At 36.3% G+C, this 16588-nt stretch overlaps 1 protein-coding gene across 2 annotated transcripts in view; it reads right to left on the bottom strand.

Moving 5' to 3' along the window:
* Positions 1–16588, bottom strand: part of FBXL13 (F-box and leucine rich repeat protein 13) — a 298479-nt gene that overhangs the window by 229673 nt on the left and 52218 nt on the right. For both annotated transcript variants that reach the window (XM_064289905.1, XM_064289906.1), the window contains 4 exons: positions 15236–15303; positions 10973–11127; positions 8756–8862; positions 2983–3150 (listed from right to left, as the gene is read on the bottom strand). In XM_064289905.1, the coding sequence (XP_064145975.1) occupies positions 2983–3150; positions 8756–8862; positions 10973–11127; positions 15236–15303 (498 nt within the window). Of the gene's footprint in view, positions 1–2982; positions 3151–8755; positions 8863–10972; positions 11128–15235; positions 15304–16588 lie in introns of those variants that run through there.

The following is a 16588-nucleotide window of genomic DNA, read 5'->3' as shown; positions in this document are numbered from 1 at the left end:
GGCGTTTCCTTAAACAGTTAGAAATAGAACTACCATAAAACCCAGAAATCCCACTCCTCAGAATATACCCTAGAGAAATAAGAGCCTTCACACAAACAGATATATGCACACCCATGTTTATTGCAGCTCTGTTTACAATAGCAAAAAGCTGGAAGCAACCAAGGTGTCCATCAATGGATGAATGGCTAAATAAATTGCGGTATATTCACACAATGGAATACTACGCATCGATAAAGAACAGTGACGAATCTATGAAACATTTCATAACATGGAGGAACCTGGAAGGCATTATGCTGAGCGAAATCAGTCAGAGGCAAAAGGACAAATATTGTATAAGACCACTATTATAAGATCTTGAGAAATAGTATAAACTGAGAAGAACACATACTTCTGTGGTTACGAGGGGGGGAGGGAGGGAGGGTGGGAGAGGGTTTTTTTTACTGATTAATTAGTAGATAAGAAGTGCTTTAGGTGAAGGGAAGGACAATACTCAATACATGGAAGGTCAGCTCAACTGGACTGGACTAAAAGCAAAGAAGTTTCCGGGATAAAATGAATGCTTCAAAGGTCAGGGGAGCAAGGGCGGGGGCTTTGGGACCATGGTTTAAGGGGACTTCTAAGTCAATTGGCAAAATAATTCTATTTTGAAAACATTCTGCATCCCACTTTGAAATGTGGCATCTGGGGTCTTAAATGCTAACAAGCGGCCATCTAAGATGCATCAATTGGTCTCAACCCACCTGGAGCAAAGGAGAATGAAGAACACCAAGGTCACACCACAACTAAGAGCCCAAGAGACAGAAAGGGCCACATGAACCAGAGACCTACATCATCCTGAGACCAGAAAAACTAGTTGGTGCCTGGCCACAATCGAGGACTGCCCTGACAGGGAGCGCAACAGAGAACCCCTGAGGGAGCAGGAGGTCAGTGGGATGCAGACCCCACATTCGCATAAAAAGACCATACTTAATGGTCTGACTGAGACTAGCGGAATCCCGGCAGTCATGGTCCCCAAACCTTCTGTTGGCACAGGACAGGAACCATTCCCGAAGACAACTCATCAGACGTGAAAGGGACTGGACAGTGGGTAGGTGAGAGATGCTGATGAAGAGTGAGCTAATTATACCAAGTGGTCACTTGAGACTGTGTTGGCATCTCCTGTCTGGAGGGGGGATGGGAGGATAGAGAGAGTTGGAAGCTGGCAAAATTATTACGAAAGGAGAGACTGGAAGGGCTGACTCATTAGGGGGAGAGCAAGTGGGAGAACGGAGTAAGATGTATATAAACTTATATGTGACAGTCTGACTTGATTTGTAAATGTTCAATTGAAGCTCAATAAAAGTTAAAAAAAAAAATTGTTCAGGAGAAAAAGTTTTTTGTATTGTATTTGCAACTTTTCTGTAAGCTTAATATTGTTAAAACTAAAAAAAAAGCAGTATGCTTGGTAAAAGATAATTGTTTAAAGCAAAATAATAAATTATATTTTAGGCTTTATAAATATGTAAATATAAAATGTATGACAATAATAGCACAAAGCACAAGAACTGAAAAATGAATTGTTGGGTTTTTACGTTAAATGGAAAGTGGTATAAAGTTATTTGAAGGAATATATGATAAGTTAAAAATGAATATTGCAAACTCTAGAGTAGCCACTGATTAAGTAAACAAAAAACATCATCAGTCAAAGAAATAGGAGTTCAAAAAACAAACACAGCTGCATAAGTCTAGGAAGGAATGTGATATAAAAAAAAAAAAGTGATATAGTTTAGAAAAACAACTAAGAATGAGAAGACATATTAGTAACACAAAAAGAGAAATAATTAGGGCAAGGGTGATAAACCAAAAAAAAAAAAAAAACCCAAACCCACTGCCATCGAGTCAACTCATAGCGACCCTATAGGACAGAGTAGAACTGCCCCATAGAGTTTCCAGGGAGCACCTGGCAGATTCGAACTGCTGACTTCTTGGTTAACAGCCATAGCACTTAACCACTACACCACCAGGGCAAGGGTGATAGACTTGATTATATACAAATTTTAAATATCTGTTATCAAAGGACTCCACAGGCAAAATTGAAAGCAAACATCAAGTGCGGAAAAAACATCTCCAAATGTATTCCAGACAAAGGATTAATATTGCCAATACATAAAGAGCTATTACAAACCAATAAGAAACCTGTAGGAAGTTCAACTTAAAAATAGGCAAGATAAAAACACTATGAGCAGACAATTTATAAAGGGAGAAACAACGGGCAAAAATATCCTTAAGTCCATGCTATTACAAAGTGCAAGATATATAAATATTACACTTGCATTTCAAGTTTCCAAAAATAACTCAATTCTCTGCATTTAAAGAGTAGGTTCAATATATGGGATTTTAAATGTAAAGTTGCCAGCAACCAGAATAACATGATATTTTGTAACTGTTCAGCCATTTATCAGGTAGTTCTACCTATCTATCAAAATGGGACAGAATATAACCAGAAGTTGGAATTATGGTTTCTTTTTCAAAAAGCAATTCAATGAGCTGTTAGATATAGACATGCGACTCTTGTTTTTTATGAATTCACAATCTAAGGAAGAAACATGATACCATAGATATTTTAACTAACTGACAGGTGCAACAAGACATTGCAGAATGAAGGCATAGTGTTTAGGTTAAGGGACTAGGGACTAAAAATTAGAAGATAAGAGTTAGTGTCTTTAATATCTGTTAAATCTCAAATGACAACGTATGCTTAAAGGAGGAAGGGAATATTCTTTCCATTCTTATTTCTAATGGTTTCAATTTCTCCATTTTTAATTTTTGTATTTATCTTATAACATTCCAAATGAATGACCTCCAAAAATGAGATTTTCCGAAGTTATTCATTAAAAAAAATTTTTTTGAAATATGACTTCTATCACTCACATAAGTTCATAAAACTACTCTTTAAACAAGCATTGTGAAAAGAACTGGTTAAGACATACGAATAATACAAACCTGTAATATTGCTCTTTCAGGTAACAGTGAAATGTCAAATGGAAGACTCTCACCTACTAGAGAGAATTCAGATGGACTTCGTCGAGGAAACATGGATTCTTCTTCAGTCACTAATTTTGATTTTGACTTACTTTTCCATTTTCTTAGTTGAAGTTCATGTTTTAACATCTGCAATAAACATAATTATAAAATCCATGGAATTATTGTAGGGGTTAAATGAAGTTATATATATAAAGACTTGTTAACAAGCTACATTATGCAGATGACACAACCTTGCTTGCTGAAAGTGAGGAGGACTTCAAGCACTTGTTGATAAAGACCATAGCCCCCAGTATGGATTATACCTAACATGAAGAAAACAAAAATCCTCACAACTGGACCAATAAGCAACATCATGATAAACAAAGGAAAGATTGAAATTGTCACTATTACTCAGATTGATTACTTGAAATTGTCATTTTTCTTGAATCTACAATCAACACCCATAGGAGATGCAGTCAAGAAATCAAACGATGCTTTGCCTTGGGCAAATCTGCTGCAAAAGACCTTGAAGACTAAGGTGCGCCTGACCCAAGCCATGGTATTTTCAATAGCCTCATATGCATGTGAAAGCTGGCCTTTGAATAAAGAAGACAAGGAAGAATTGATGCCTTTGAATTGTGGTGTTGGTGAAGAATATTGAATACACCATGGACTCATGGACTACAAAAAGAAGGAACAAATCTTTTTTAGAGGAAGTACAGCCAGAATGTTCCTTAGAAGCAAAGATGGCAAGACTACATCTCACATACCTTGGACATGTTATCAGGAGGGACCAGCCCCTGGAGGACATTATCCTCGGTAAAGCAGACAGTCAGCAAAAAAGAGAAAGACTCTCAAGAAGATAGATTGATGCAGTGGCTGCAGCAATGGACTCAAGCATAATAACAACTGTGAGGATGGCACAGGGCCAGGCAGTGTTTTGTTCTGTGGTACACAGGGTCACTATGAGTTGGAACTGACTCAATGGCACCTAACAACAACAACAACACATATATATACATGCATATAATATATATATATATATAAAATCGACTCAACGGCACTGGGTTTTTGGGTTATAATGTGTGTGTATAAAATACTAGGTATACATGTATTTATACAACAACTATTATGTGCAAAACATTATGCTTTGCTCGAGCAACTGGAGTCAAATGTAGTGTTAACTTAGTGATAGACAAAGAAACAATAAGAATCCAGCAACTAGAGATAATAGTGTCACTGCTGTGACTGTTGTACCAGGCTTCACTTCAGATATCTAGACTCTAATGGAAATAAATGTAAATTCTTATATTAGTATAGAATGGAAAGTCTTCAGAGATAGTAGAACAAAATAAAGTTTTTAATTAATCACTATCGTAAGAGAAGATTACTTAGAGTACCCCCTGACTTCTAAGGAGGAGACTTTACTGTCCTTTGCAGGCAAGCAGTATGTGAGAATGTCTGGGAGGAAGCTGGCTGGAATCAGAATCTTTAAGAGACCCTAAAGAGTGAAAGATTTTCAGAAAAATGAAACAACACCCATACCTCACACCATGTACAAAAACTAACTCAAAATGGATCAAAGACCTAAATATAAAATCTAAAACAATAAAGATCATGGAAGAAAAAATAGGGACAAGTTAGGAGCCCTAATACATGGCATAAACACAATACAAACCATAAATAAAAATGCACAAACACCAGAAGAGAAACTAGATAAGTGGGAGCTCCGAAAAATCAAGCACTCATGCTCATCCAAAGACTTCACCAAAAAAGTGAAAAAGATAACCTACAGACTGGGAAAAAAATTTTGGCTACGACCTGTGCGATCAAGGTCTAAACTCTAAAATCTACAAGATACTGCCAAACCTCAACAACAGAAAGAAAAATAACCCAATTTAAAAAATGGGCAAAGGATATGAACAAGCACTTCACCAAAGAAGACATTCAGGTGGCTAACAGATACATGAGGAAATGCTCATGATCATTAGCCATTAGAGAAATGCAAATCAAAACCACAATGAGATACCATCTCACCCCAACAAGGCTAGCATTAATTCAAAAAACACAAAATAATAAACGTCAGAGAAGTTGTGGGGAGACTGGAACACTTACACACTGCTGGTGGGAATGTAAAATGGTACAGCCACTTTGGAAATCAATTTGGTGCTTCCTTAAAATGCTAGAAATAAAAGTACCATGTGATCCATCAATCCCACTCCATGGAATATATCCCAGAGAAATAAGAGCCATCACACAAATAGATAGATGCACTCCCATGTTCGTGGCAGCACTGTTCACAATAGCAAAAAGATGGAAACAACCTAGGTGCCCATCAATAGACAAATGGGTAAACAAATTATGGTACATACATACAATGAAATACAACACTATGATAAAGAACAATGAAGAACCCGAGAAACAGCTCACGACACGGACGAATCTTGAGGGCATTATGCTGAGTGAAATTAGTCAGTCACAAAAGGACAAATATTGTATGAGACCAACACTATAACTCAAGAAAAGTTTTAAACACAGGAGAAAATATTCTTTGATGGTTACGAGGGTGGGGAGGGAGGGAGAGGGGAATTCACTAATTAGACAGTAGACAAGAATTATCTTAGGTGAAGAGAAGGACAATACACAGTACTGGGGAAGTCAACACAACTGGACTAAGCCAAAAGCTAAGAAGTTTCCTCAACACAACCAAATACTTCGAAGGACAAAGTAGCAGTGGTGGGGGTCTGGGGACCATGGTTTTGAGGGACATCTAGGTCAATTGGTATAACAAAGTTTATTAAGAAAATGTTCTGCAACCCACTTTGGTGACTGGCGTCTGGGGTCTTAAAAGTTTGTGAGCAACCATCTAATATGCATCAACTGGCCCCAGCCTACCTCAAGCAAAGAAGAATGAAGAACACCAAAGACAAGGAAAATATTATCCTAAGAAACAAAAGCCTAAGACCAGAAGAACTAGATGGTGCCCAGCTACCACCAATGACTGCCCTGAAAGTGAACACAATAGAGAGTCCCTGACGGAGCAGGAGAAAAGTGTGGAGCAGAACACAAATTCACGTAAAAAGACTAGACTTAATGGTCTGACTGAGAGTGGAGGAACCCCTGAAGACATGGGCCCTGGACTCTCTGTTAACTCAGAATTAAAACCATTCCTGAAGCCAACCCTTCAGACAAAGATTAGACTGGACTATAAAACATAAAATACTCATGAAGAGTGTGCTTCTTAGTTCAAGAAGATATTCAAGACTAAATGGGCAGCACCTGTCCAGAGGTGGGATGAGCAGGCAGAAGGGGATACGAACTGGGTGAATGCACATGGGAAACCTGGGGTGGAAAGAGGGAGTGTGCTGTCACATTACAGAGATTGCAGCTAGGGTCACATAACGATATCAAGAAATTAAAGTATAATTGTCTAAAGATTTAATAATAGAGGAATAGTAATCAAATCCCAAGAAATAGTCATTAGCTTTAATTCAACCACATCTCAAGTAGATATCTTGATCCAGATGCTGTATTTTAAGAGATGTATAATGCATCAGATAAAGAACACATTCAGTACTATTTGTTGGGTGAATGGAAGGAAGGGAGGGAGGGAGGGAGGGAGGGAGGGAGGGAGGGAGGGAGGGAGGGAGGAAGGAAGGAAGGAAGGAAGGAAGGGAGGGAGGGAGGGAGGGAGGGAGGGAGGGAGGGAGGTAGGAAGAGATGGTAATTGACAAATTAAACTCCATTCACAAGAGCGTTCCCAGAGATTTTTGACTCTAGGAAACACAACCCATAAAATATTACCGAAGCAAGAAAATTCATTTAGCTTAGAAAAGACTCTAGGGCTAAAAGCAATCATTATATTTAAATATTTAAAGCACTGTTATGGAAAAGAAGTTCTGATGGACTTGTTCTGTTTTGTTCCACAGACTATACTACACTCAATAGGGAGAAGAGAGCAGGATGCAGCTTCAGAAACAAAATGATAGACATTTCTAACTAATGCTACTATCCAAAGATTTCTAATTACAGATAAGACAGCTAGCTAGCACAGGCTGCTGCATCCTTCCCAGGACATAAAACTGGAGATGCTACAGAAGAGATGAAGAGATTGATGAATCTTATGTTCATGCTGAACAACTAAGACCAAACATATGAAATCCCCCCAAGGGAAGGTCAAAACTGTCTGAGACCACATGGAGAAGAAAGATGATAGCTTGGGACTGGAGGAAGAGGAGTAAGAGTCAGGAATTGGACTGGGACAGAGCTATTTCCTCTGCCACATGGATTTGAGAAAGCCCAAGTCTGGAGGTGACATTGGAGCAGGTGAGTATAGGTCAGAACTGGAAGGCCCCTCTCCTGTTCTATTAATAAATTTCACAGCTCAAAAAAGAAGAATGCTCCAAAAAAGAACCAGGAACACGCTATCATGATCACACATAAAAACATGATTAGAAACAGCAATTATGAAAACAAATTAAGACACTGACCATAAAAACTATGATTCTTCAAACAGAGAAGTCAATGAATGGGTTGAACGGTGGAAATGGAAGCAACCAAAGGAAAAATTAGTGATGTGGAAGATATGGTTCAATGAACTCTCTTAGAAAATATTAGGAAGGGATAAGAAGAAAAGAAAAAAGAGATGAGAGAATTTAATAAGGTGACAGCCATTATATCGGAGACCAGAACTAAGGGAAGAGAATGTGGTGATACCAGTCTTAACATGTGACCCAATTTTGCAGGAGCGAGGCATGGGGATTGATCCTGCCCTCCACAGGACAACCACAAAACAGGGAGGTTTAATTTTCTTCCTATTTTTCTCTGTCTTATTTATCCTGACTTTGTGTTTCAAAGAATATTAGCAAACTATTTCCTACTAAAGAACTACAAAAAAAAAAAAAAAATCCAGCATGCTAGTAGTTACTCTGAATATTCTCCAACAATATTAGTAATAATATACTACTAGCTGAAGCAAACTACAGGTATTTTTAAGTTTGGAGGAGTTTGCTTGAGTCCTCTGTTTCAGTTGTTTAACTCTTAGTGGGTGTCTCAGTTAAGAACAGTCCTTTAAGTTTAACAATTTAATAATAAAAAAACTTAATAATTAAAATTATAATTTCTCAAATTGGATGTTGAAAAAGAATGAATAAATAGCAATATAATCTTATGTAGAAAAGGAATAAATTTATTCAGTCTTTATCATTTATGATATTCATCATAATATGATTATTATTTCTCTACTAATCTACTAATTTCTCTTCCATTTTGGATATCTATACCTATTTAAGAAAACCCTGGTGGTGAAGTAGTTAAGTGTTACGGCTGCTAACCGAAAGGTCAGCCGTTCGAATCCACCAGGTGCTCCTTGGAAACTCTATGGGGCAGTTCTACGCTGTCCTATAGGGTCACTATGGGTCGGAATCTACTCAACAGCAACAGGTATAACAGGTATATCCATTTAAATATTTTTAAACAAAATTCTCAGTTTCTTCATCAGTAAATTTAAATAAAGTGTTAAGAGATTTTTCTTTCATGTTAATCATTTAAACAAAGCAACAGAATTTATTAGGAAATATTTTGGGTGCTGAAGTGAAATTTAAATTACTGAGTTAAAAGAACAAAGCTGCCACTGAAAGTATATAATAGTCAGGATTTTAGTGTTTTCCATATATAGCATTATTACCTGAGGCAATGAGATTAACAGCTTATGAATATAACTGCAAGATAATAAGTTTCCAATATACCATACCAGGTCATCTTCTCTCTTTCTATTCTTATATCTTGCTTTATCCCGCCATTTTGTTAGGATATTTATTAGCTTGTAACTATACATCTTTTGGATCCGCAACAGTGTCTCTAAAAAAAAGTTGTTATTGTATATAGTCAAAACTGTTTCCAAAAAACAAAGTATTTTAATATCCCATCATGTTTATAATATGAACCAATGTTGCCTCTGGTAATTTTTGCTGAGCTGTAATTATATCTGAAATTAATTACTTTGGGAGCATTTGATAGTACTCCTGAGACTTTATTAACTTGTAAACATCACCTTTGTCCTTAGAAATTAAGATGTAATAGAAATGTCAATATACATATCATTTCTTTTTTAACTAATCAGTTATTTATAAAATTCCAAGCTCATTTATAAAAAATATAATTATGAGGTAGTATTCAGATCTACCATATTTTTACACAAATAACACATGCCTTCATTTGTTTGCCAATTACTCCCTCCTCCCACCTTGAGGTATTTTCATAAGTGCCGCTATGCCACTATTTTTTTTACACGTTGCTGTGAAAAAAAAATAGCGTAGAACACTGTCCCAGTATTGTATGATTGTCTACCATTTTGCCATCTGATGTGATTTCCCTATGTGTTGTAAATCCTATCACTATGATTTAATGAGATGGATTAGTGACCGTTGTACTGATGAGAGCCACAAGATTGGATAGCGTCTTAAGCCAATCTCTTTTAAGATATAAAAAAGAGAGAAGCAAGCAGAGAGACATGGGGACCTCATACCATCAAGAAACAGTGCTGGGAGAAAAGCATGTCCTTTGGACCTGAGGTTCCTGTGCTGAGATGCTTCCAAATCAAGGGAAGATTGATGACAAGGACCTTCCTCCAGAGAGAGAAAGCCTTCCCCTGGAGCTGGCACCCTGAGTTCGGACTTCTAGCCTACAGGACTGCGAGACAATAAACTTCTCTTCGTTAAAGCCATCCACTTGTGGTATTTCTGTTATAGCAGCACTAGGTGACCAGTACAAGCATTTACAAAATTACAAAATGGAAACCTACAGCCTCTTCACAGGCGAAAGATGAGACAGTCTGCTTCCCTAAAGGTGGGGCAGTTCTACTCTGTCCTATAGGGTCGCTATGAGTCGAAATCAACTCACCAGCAACAGGTTTTGCTAGAGTCCCTGGGTGGTGCAGTCAACGAGCTCAGCTGTTAACCGAAAGATTGGAGATTTGCGTTTACCCAGAAGTGCCTCGGGCTAAAGGCCTAGTGATCTGCTTCCACACAATCTGCCATTCCATTGAAAACCCTATGGACCGCAATTCTACTCCGACACACATGGGGTTGCCATGAGTCAGCATCAACTCCACAGCAACTGCTTCACCCCTCCATTACACTTACGTTAAAATCTTCCCAGGGTCCACTCTGAGTTACCAACAGCAGCCTGTCAAAGGATAATGTATCTCTAGGCTGCAGCAGCTAAAACAAATTGCTATCTGGTGAGCTGGATAAAATCTAAGCAAAGGCTGAGAGCTCTCTATTTCCGCTCCCAAAACCCCATACATGCACTGTCCACCCTTGCACACACACCGTTATATCTATCAATGTTTTAAGTAAAAAAAAAACAATTTTTCTTTAAGTTTTATCATATATGCATTAATTGAAATATCTATAAAGACTGTAGAGCTCTCTACAAAAATCAGTTTTGGTTATCCATATTCAGTATAGGAGCCCTGGTGGTGCAATGGTTAAACACTGGGCTGCTAACCAAAAGGTCAGTGGTTCAAACCCACCAACAGCTCCACAGGAGAAAAGACCTGACAATCTGCTCTTGTAAAGATTACAGCCTAGGAAACCGAATGGGGCAGTTCTCTGTCATATAGGGTCACTATGAGTTGGAAACGACTGGACAGCATACAACAATAACAACGTATACAGCTCTCTATTATGTAAAAAACTGATAATAGATCCTTATTTAAACTTATATTTATATACCCATATACACACTTACAAATAGCATTTTATTTTAAATATCTTTTTATTACAATAAAATCCTTTGAGACAAGTCTCATTAAATATTTTAAATCAGTGAATCTACCCTCATTTTGTGACAATTCTCTAAACATAAAAATAGTAAGTCTCTAAATGAACAAACTATGTGTAATTAAGTTTCTTCAGTTTGTAAATAAATGAATACAAAAACTAATTGCTACTACATAGGGACTTACCTTTACGCTGCTGTTTTTTATTTTCCACATATGGGTGCCAGTGACAGAATATCCATCTTTGAAGTCTGAAGTCATTATACTCCTTTGCTTTTTTCATATTTTTAGCCATAGTCTCACTTTCACTTACACGGGATAGTATTGTGTCTCTCCAAGTGCTACACACAGAAAATATAGAAAAATAATAGTTTGATATTATGGAAATACATTTGTAAATAAATTAGGAGGGAGAAGTGATGCCTCCCTTATCCCCTCAAAAACCACAGCACAGAGAGAAACTTCCACAAACTGTGTATGGCTTGACGAATTCCTGATGGTTAGAGAGGAAAATGGAAATTATACGACAGTTTTATATTTCTCTTTGGACAAGATAAAGAAATCACAGGAAAAAGTCATGCTATCATAACTTCAACTTACCAAAGGAATTACCCTGGTGTTAACCCTAGAATACGCCTCTAACATATTTATTTCAGAAAAACAAGAAAATAGGGTACAGTATTTGAAACTTTGGGGCCATGGGGCTTCCTGGCCTTCTCTGAGTCTAGGATTGTATTAACAGTATACATTCATTCCATTTAAAATAGATACATGATTGTATAGAAGAGCAAAACCTTGGTACAATTAAAAGAAATATAATAGAATTTATGATAGTATAGATTTTCATGCAATTTTACAGTACATGAATAGTTTGGGCTTTAAATAATCCAGATTAGCATAAATTTGCAAATAATTGTCAATGACCAATGGTAACTGCCATTTTAAATATAATGAATCACATCTTTTATTTAAGAATTTGAGAAATATCAAACAAAGCTTTATTTTATGTTGCCCAAAATTAAACTGGAATCAAATATATGTAAATGCTTCCTTGGCCCAAGAAGGCTGTGATCCAGACAGTAGATTTTCTTCACAGTTCAGGTAAAGAGGGCCCTATAAAGTTCAGAGTTGAAATGTTCGGTCTTGAATCAATCTCAAAACAGTTCCAGAAGTGGGGCAATGCAAAACACGAAGGCTGATTGCATAATCTGTGAGCTTCCTAGTTTCTTCCAAATCAGACCTTTGCACTTTACTGAGATTTATTTAGTTGAATGTTAGAAGGTCTTGAATTCCCAGATAAATTCAAATGTACATATTAATTCTAGAAAATATGGTGGTGAATATTACAATACATGTGCATACGTGCATATGCAAACACATATGTACACAAAATTAACAACAAAAGAAAACCCAGGAATGATGTTGAGTTAGGGATGAGGATTCCCTAAGTGCTAACCATGCACCACTAACCTCAAGCAAATTCTGCCAGATTAGTATGATAGGACTGGGAACTGACATAAACCTTTTTTCTCAGGACAGCGATGCAAAGAGTTGTGGCCAGAAAAGCAGAAAACTTAAGTAAATCCTACAAATATCCCCCAAAATGGAGAAACCAAGACTTGTGAGATGAGTGACCCAAAAAAGGGCAGGGGTCCCCATGCATGAGCTCTTCCCCTACAGATACAGCTGTTCTCCAGGGCTTCAGTGGAAGGCAGGCTGGAAGAAAAAGGCTGCAGACATTCCTCATGGTTTCTTACTGATTCGTCATCTTAATAGTAGCAAACACTTTACCCAATATTGGGAGAATCATAATGTGGAGTGGCAACACTACTCTTCCAGAAAAAGAAAAAATACACCCACTTATTGTATGAGGCGAGCATAAACTTGATACCAAAACTCAACTAACCAAAAACCAAATCCATTGCCATCGAGTGGATTCCGACTCATAGCAACCCTATAGGAGAGACTAGAACTGCTTCATAGGGTTTCCAAGGAGCACCTGGTGAATTCAAACTGCCAACCTTTTGGTTAGAAGCCGAGTTCTTAACCACTGCACCACCAGGGCTCCAGACTGGACTAGACAATATAAGAAAAGAAAATTACAGGCCACTCTCACAAATGAACATATATGCTAAATATTTACAAAGTATAGTGGACAAAATTCAGTAATGTGTAAAAAGGATAATACATCATGACCTGGTTACAGAAATGCAGGGTTAGTTCGACATTAGGAAATCAGTTGATGTAATTCACCACATTCACGGATTAAGAATTACATGATTATCTCAACAGATGCTAAAAAGGGACTTGATAAAATTCAGCAGGCATCTATCATTTAAAAAACCAAACTCTTAGCAAACTTCTTTAATATGATAAAGGAATCTACCAAAAACAAACAAACAAAAAGCCCTACAGCAAACATGATTTTCAGTGGTTTCACTTTGAATGCTTTCGCTTTAAGTCCTGGAATAGGTCAAGGATGTCCTCTATCTTCACTTCCATTTAACACTGTACTAAAAGTCCTAGCAGCATAGTAAGGCAAGAAAAGAAGACAACTGGAGAAAAGAAACTGTCCTTTTTCACAAATGCCCTTTTTCACAAATATCTAAATATGAAAGGTGAAGGGGTTAATATTTTAGAAAAACGTGGGAGAATATCTTCACGATTTCATTGAGGGAAGGAATTCTTAAACAAAACAACAAAATCATACTAAAGGAAACATTTGACTTTGTTCAAATTAAGAACTTCTGCTCATCAAAAAACACTGTAAAGAATTTGATAAAACAAGTCAGAGAGTGAGAAGGAAGATTTATTGCAAATGATCTACAAGACCTCCCAAAGAAAATAATATAACTTTCATTGAGAGGCACTAGAGAAGGATTAGTATTCTAAGTACATAAAGAAATCTTACAAATTAATAAGAAAAGGAGATAAGCCAATAAAAAGAAACTGGGCAAAAGGCTTGAAGAAGCTCTTCACAAAAGATGAATCCAAAAAGTCATATAAAAACCTATATAAACCACTCAAGATTATTAGTTACAAGAAAATGTAAATTAAAATCACAAAGAGATATACTAAACACCAACCAAACTGGCAAAAAAATAAAGGTCTGACAAGACCAATTACTGGTGAGAATGTGGAGCAACAAGAGTACTGTCATTTAGAAAACAGCTTGGCATAGTTTAGTAAAACCGAAGCTGCACATATCTACAGTCCAGAACTTCGATTCATAGATCTGTACCCTAGAGAAACTGAGGCAATGTTCATAGCAGTGTTGTCTGTGATAGCGAAAAACCGAAAGCAACTCAAAAATTTATCAAGGGTAGAAGAAAAGAATTATTAAGGGTATATTTTATGTTCTTTTCTGTATTTTTGTTCATTTAAAATTTTTTAGTTTTAGAAATTCTGATCATTTTCAATGCATTTTAGAAATTCTAATTCACTTTCAATGAATTTTACCTACTATATCTGGCCAGTTTTAATTTTTTTTAAACTTTTCTCCTGTTCTAAGTAAATTATCCAAAGGTTAAAAAAAAAAAAAGCCAAACCCAGCGCCGTCAAGTCAAAACTGCCCCATGTAGTTTCCAAGGAGCGCCTGGTGGATTTGAACGGCCGGGCAGCCATAGCACTTAACCACTATACCAGTAGGGTTTCCAATCCAAAGGTTACTGATTGTAAATGAAATTATCCAATCCCTACTTCACATACCAAAAAAAAATTTCAAATACTATGACAATTTTATAACTTTGTTTCTTTTTAGCAATTCATCCATCCATTTTCTAAATTTATTTTTCTTGTTTTATTTCTAGCCAGTCCTTTAATCATCTTTGAGGTTGCACTTCCTTTTTCTATTCCTTTTTCTAAATTTCTAAAATCCAGAAAGTTCTCAAATCCAAAATTTTTTTCATTACCTGTTCAGTGGTAAAACTAGAACTGATCTTAACTAATTTTACAGCAAAGTATTCCTGGAGCTGACACAGCCGTTCAGAGCCTTTATTTCACTTAGCAAGCAAGACTATTTATATGTTTCACCACAGAAATACTAATATGTTCTGATATGTTGGATTTCAACATGCTGCCCCATTCACAGCTGAGGATGTTATATAATATACAATATGTGTAAAGAATTACCTTCTTAAAAACAACAAAGAAATAAATCTAAATTCCAGAGCATACCTGTTTACAAAGATTTCTGAAAAAGGATTGTAGACATATATTTTCAATTTTAAAGTTTTGTTTAAAAAAAAAAAAGACAAGGTGACACCTTACAGAAGAACATATTTTAACTAAGGAAAAGCTGATTAAATATATAAAAAACATACAATACAAAACGGCAGAAACACGATTAAATAGATAAAATAAGTACATGTGACCAAAAATTCTCTTTGTATAGAGAATATCAAGAATAAGAATACAAAGGAAGAAATGGTATATAGAAAACATTCTTACCTAAAGCAGGTCTTTACTAAATTTCCAGTATAAAAGCTACATGCTTTTACCATCAATTCTGGAGTCATCTAAGATAAAAAAAATAATTGAAATAACACACATTAGACATAAATGAGACACACAGGCTAACTCTGGAAGAAACATGAGAAAACGAGAGAAATGGTTGCCTCCAAGGAGGGGAACTGGGGGTCAGGAATGGACAGGAAGACTATATATCATTCATGTTTTAGATTTTTTAAATCAGTGGCAAGAGAAGAAATTAAAAAGAACTCATAGATTATAAGAGACATTAGATACAGAGCAACCAAGTTTAATATATGGACTCTGTTTAGATTTTGATTCGAACAGAGCCTTATGTAAAAAGGCATTTCTGAGACATTTGGGAAATCTGAACAGGTATTAGATGATATTCAAGAATTATTGCTAATTTTGTTATATTAGGCAATGACATAAAAAATGCTATTTCCACTTAGAGATGCACACTGAAGCATTTATTGATAAAATAATACAACATCTAGGATTTGTTCTCTAATACTCCAGCAAAAATGGAGGAGAGGAAAATAGATGAGCAAGACTGGCAAAATACTGATTGTTGTTTAAGCTGGTTGATGGGGGATCACTACAGTATTCTCTCCACTTGGTGTTATGTTTAAATTTTTCCATCATAAAAATATTTTTAATGTTTTATATGTCTTTTCTTCCTATAAGTAGTAGGCCCGTCTGGAGGTTTCATTTCCTCAGAAATGAGAATCAGGTCTGTGATGTTAGCGTCCTCCACATCATAGCTGAATCTTTCATGTTGGAAGACACTGTTAAATGGTCTTTCTACCTCCCATTAGAGCAGTTCCAACTTTTCTGGACTTCTTTGGCTTACTCACAGCTTCCTGTACTTACCCTTCTCTGTTTACACAAATAGAAGCAAGTACATTTTATAATTTATAAATAGACAGATGCAGGCAGTCCTCACTTTGCACAGCAGTGCAGTACTGTAAAGATGGCCATGCAAGCTGGAACTGTGCAAACCAATCTTAATAATCAACCGGAAAAATTACGATTGTTCTGGGACCTTTAAAAATTTTTGCCAAAACATTAAAAACTCTCCTACTGGCAGTTATAACTCTATAGAAAAATGGGAAGAAAAAAGTAAAATTATTATTTATTTAATGCATTGTAATTTAAAATATTAGAAACACTGAGAACTAAAGTGCTTTGTTTTTTTGTAAAAAACATTTTTCTTTCAGAGTGAAGGAGAATAATCTAAATCCAGCCTAGGCTGAACCTTCTAACCCAGCAACCCTAGGGTGCCTGGAGATTTACAATTTCATCACTTTTTCTCATTGCTTTTGCAAAGTC

Source organism: Loxodonta africana, chromosome 8 (assembly GCF_030014295.1).
Source record: "Loxodonta africana isolate mLoxAfr1 chromosome 8, mLoxAfr1.hap2, whole genome shotgun sequence".
NCBI lineage: Eukaryota > Metazoa > Chordata > Mammalia > Proboscidea > Elephantidae > Loxodonta > Loxodonta africana.
Note: the sequence above shows the minus strand (reverse complement) of the source record. Positions and strands in the feature narration are given on the sequence as shown.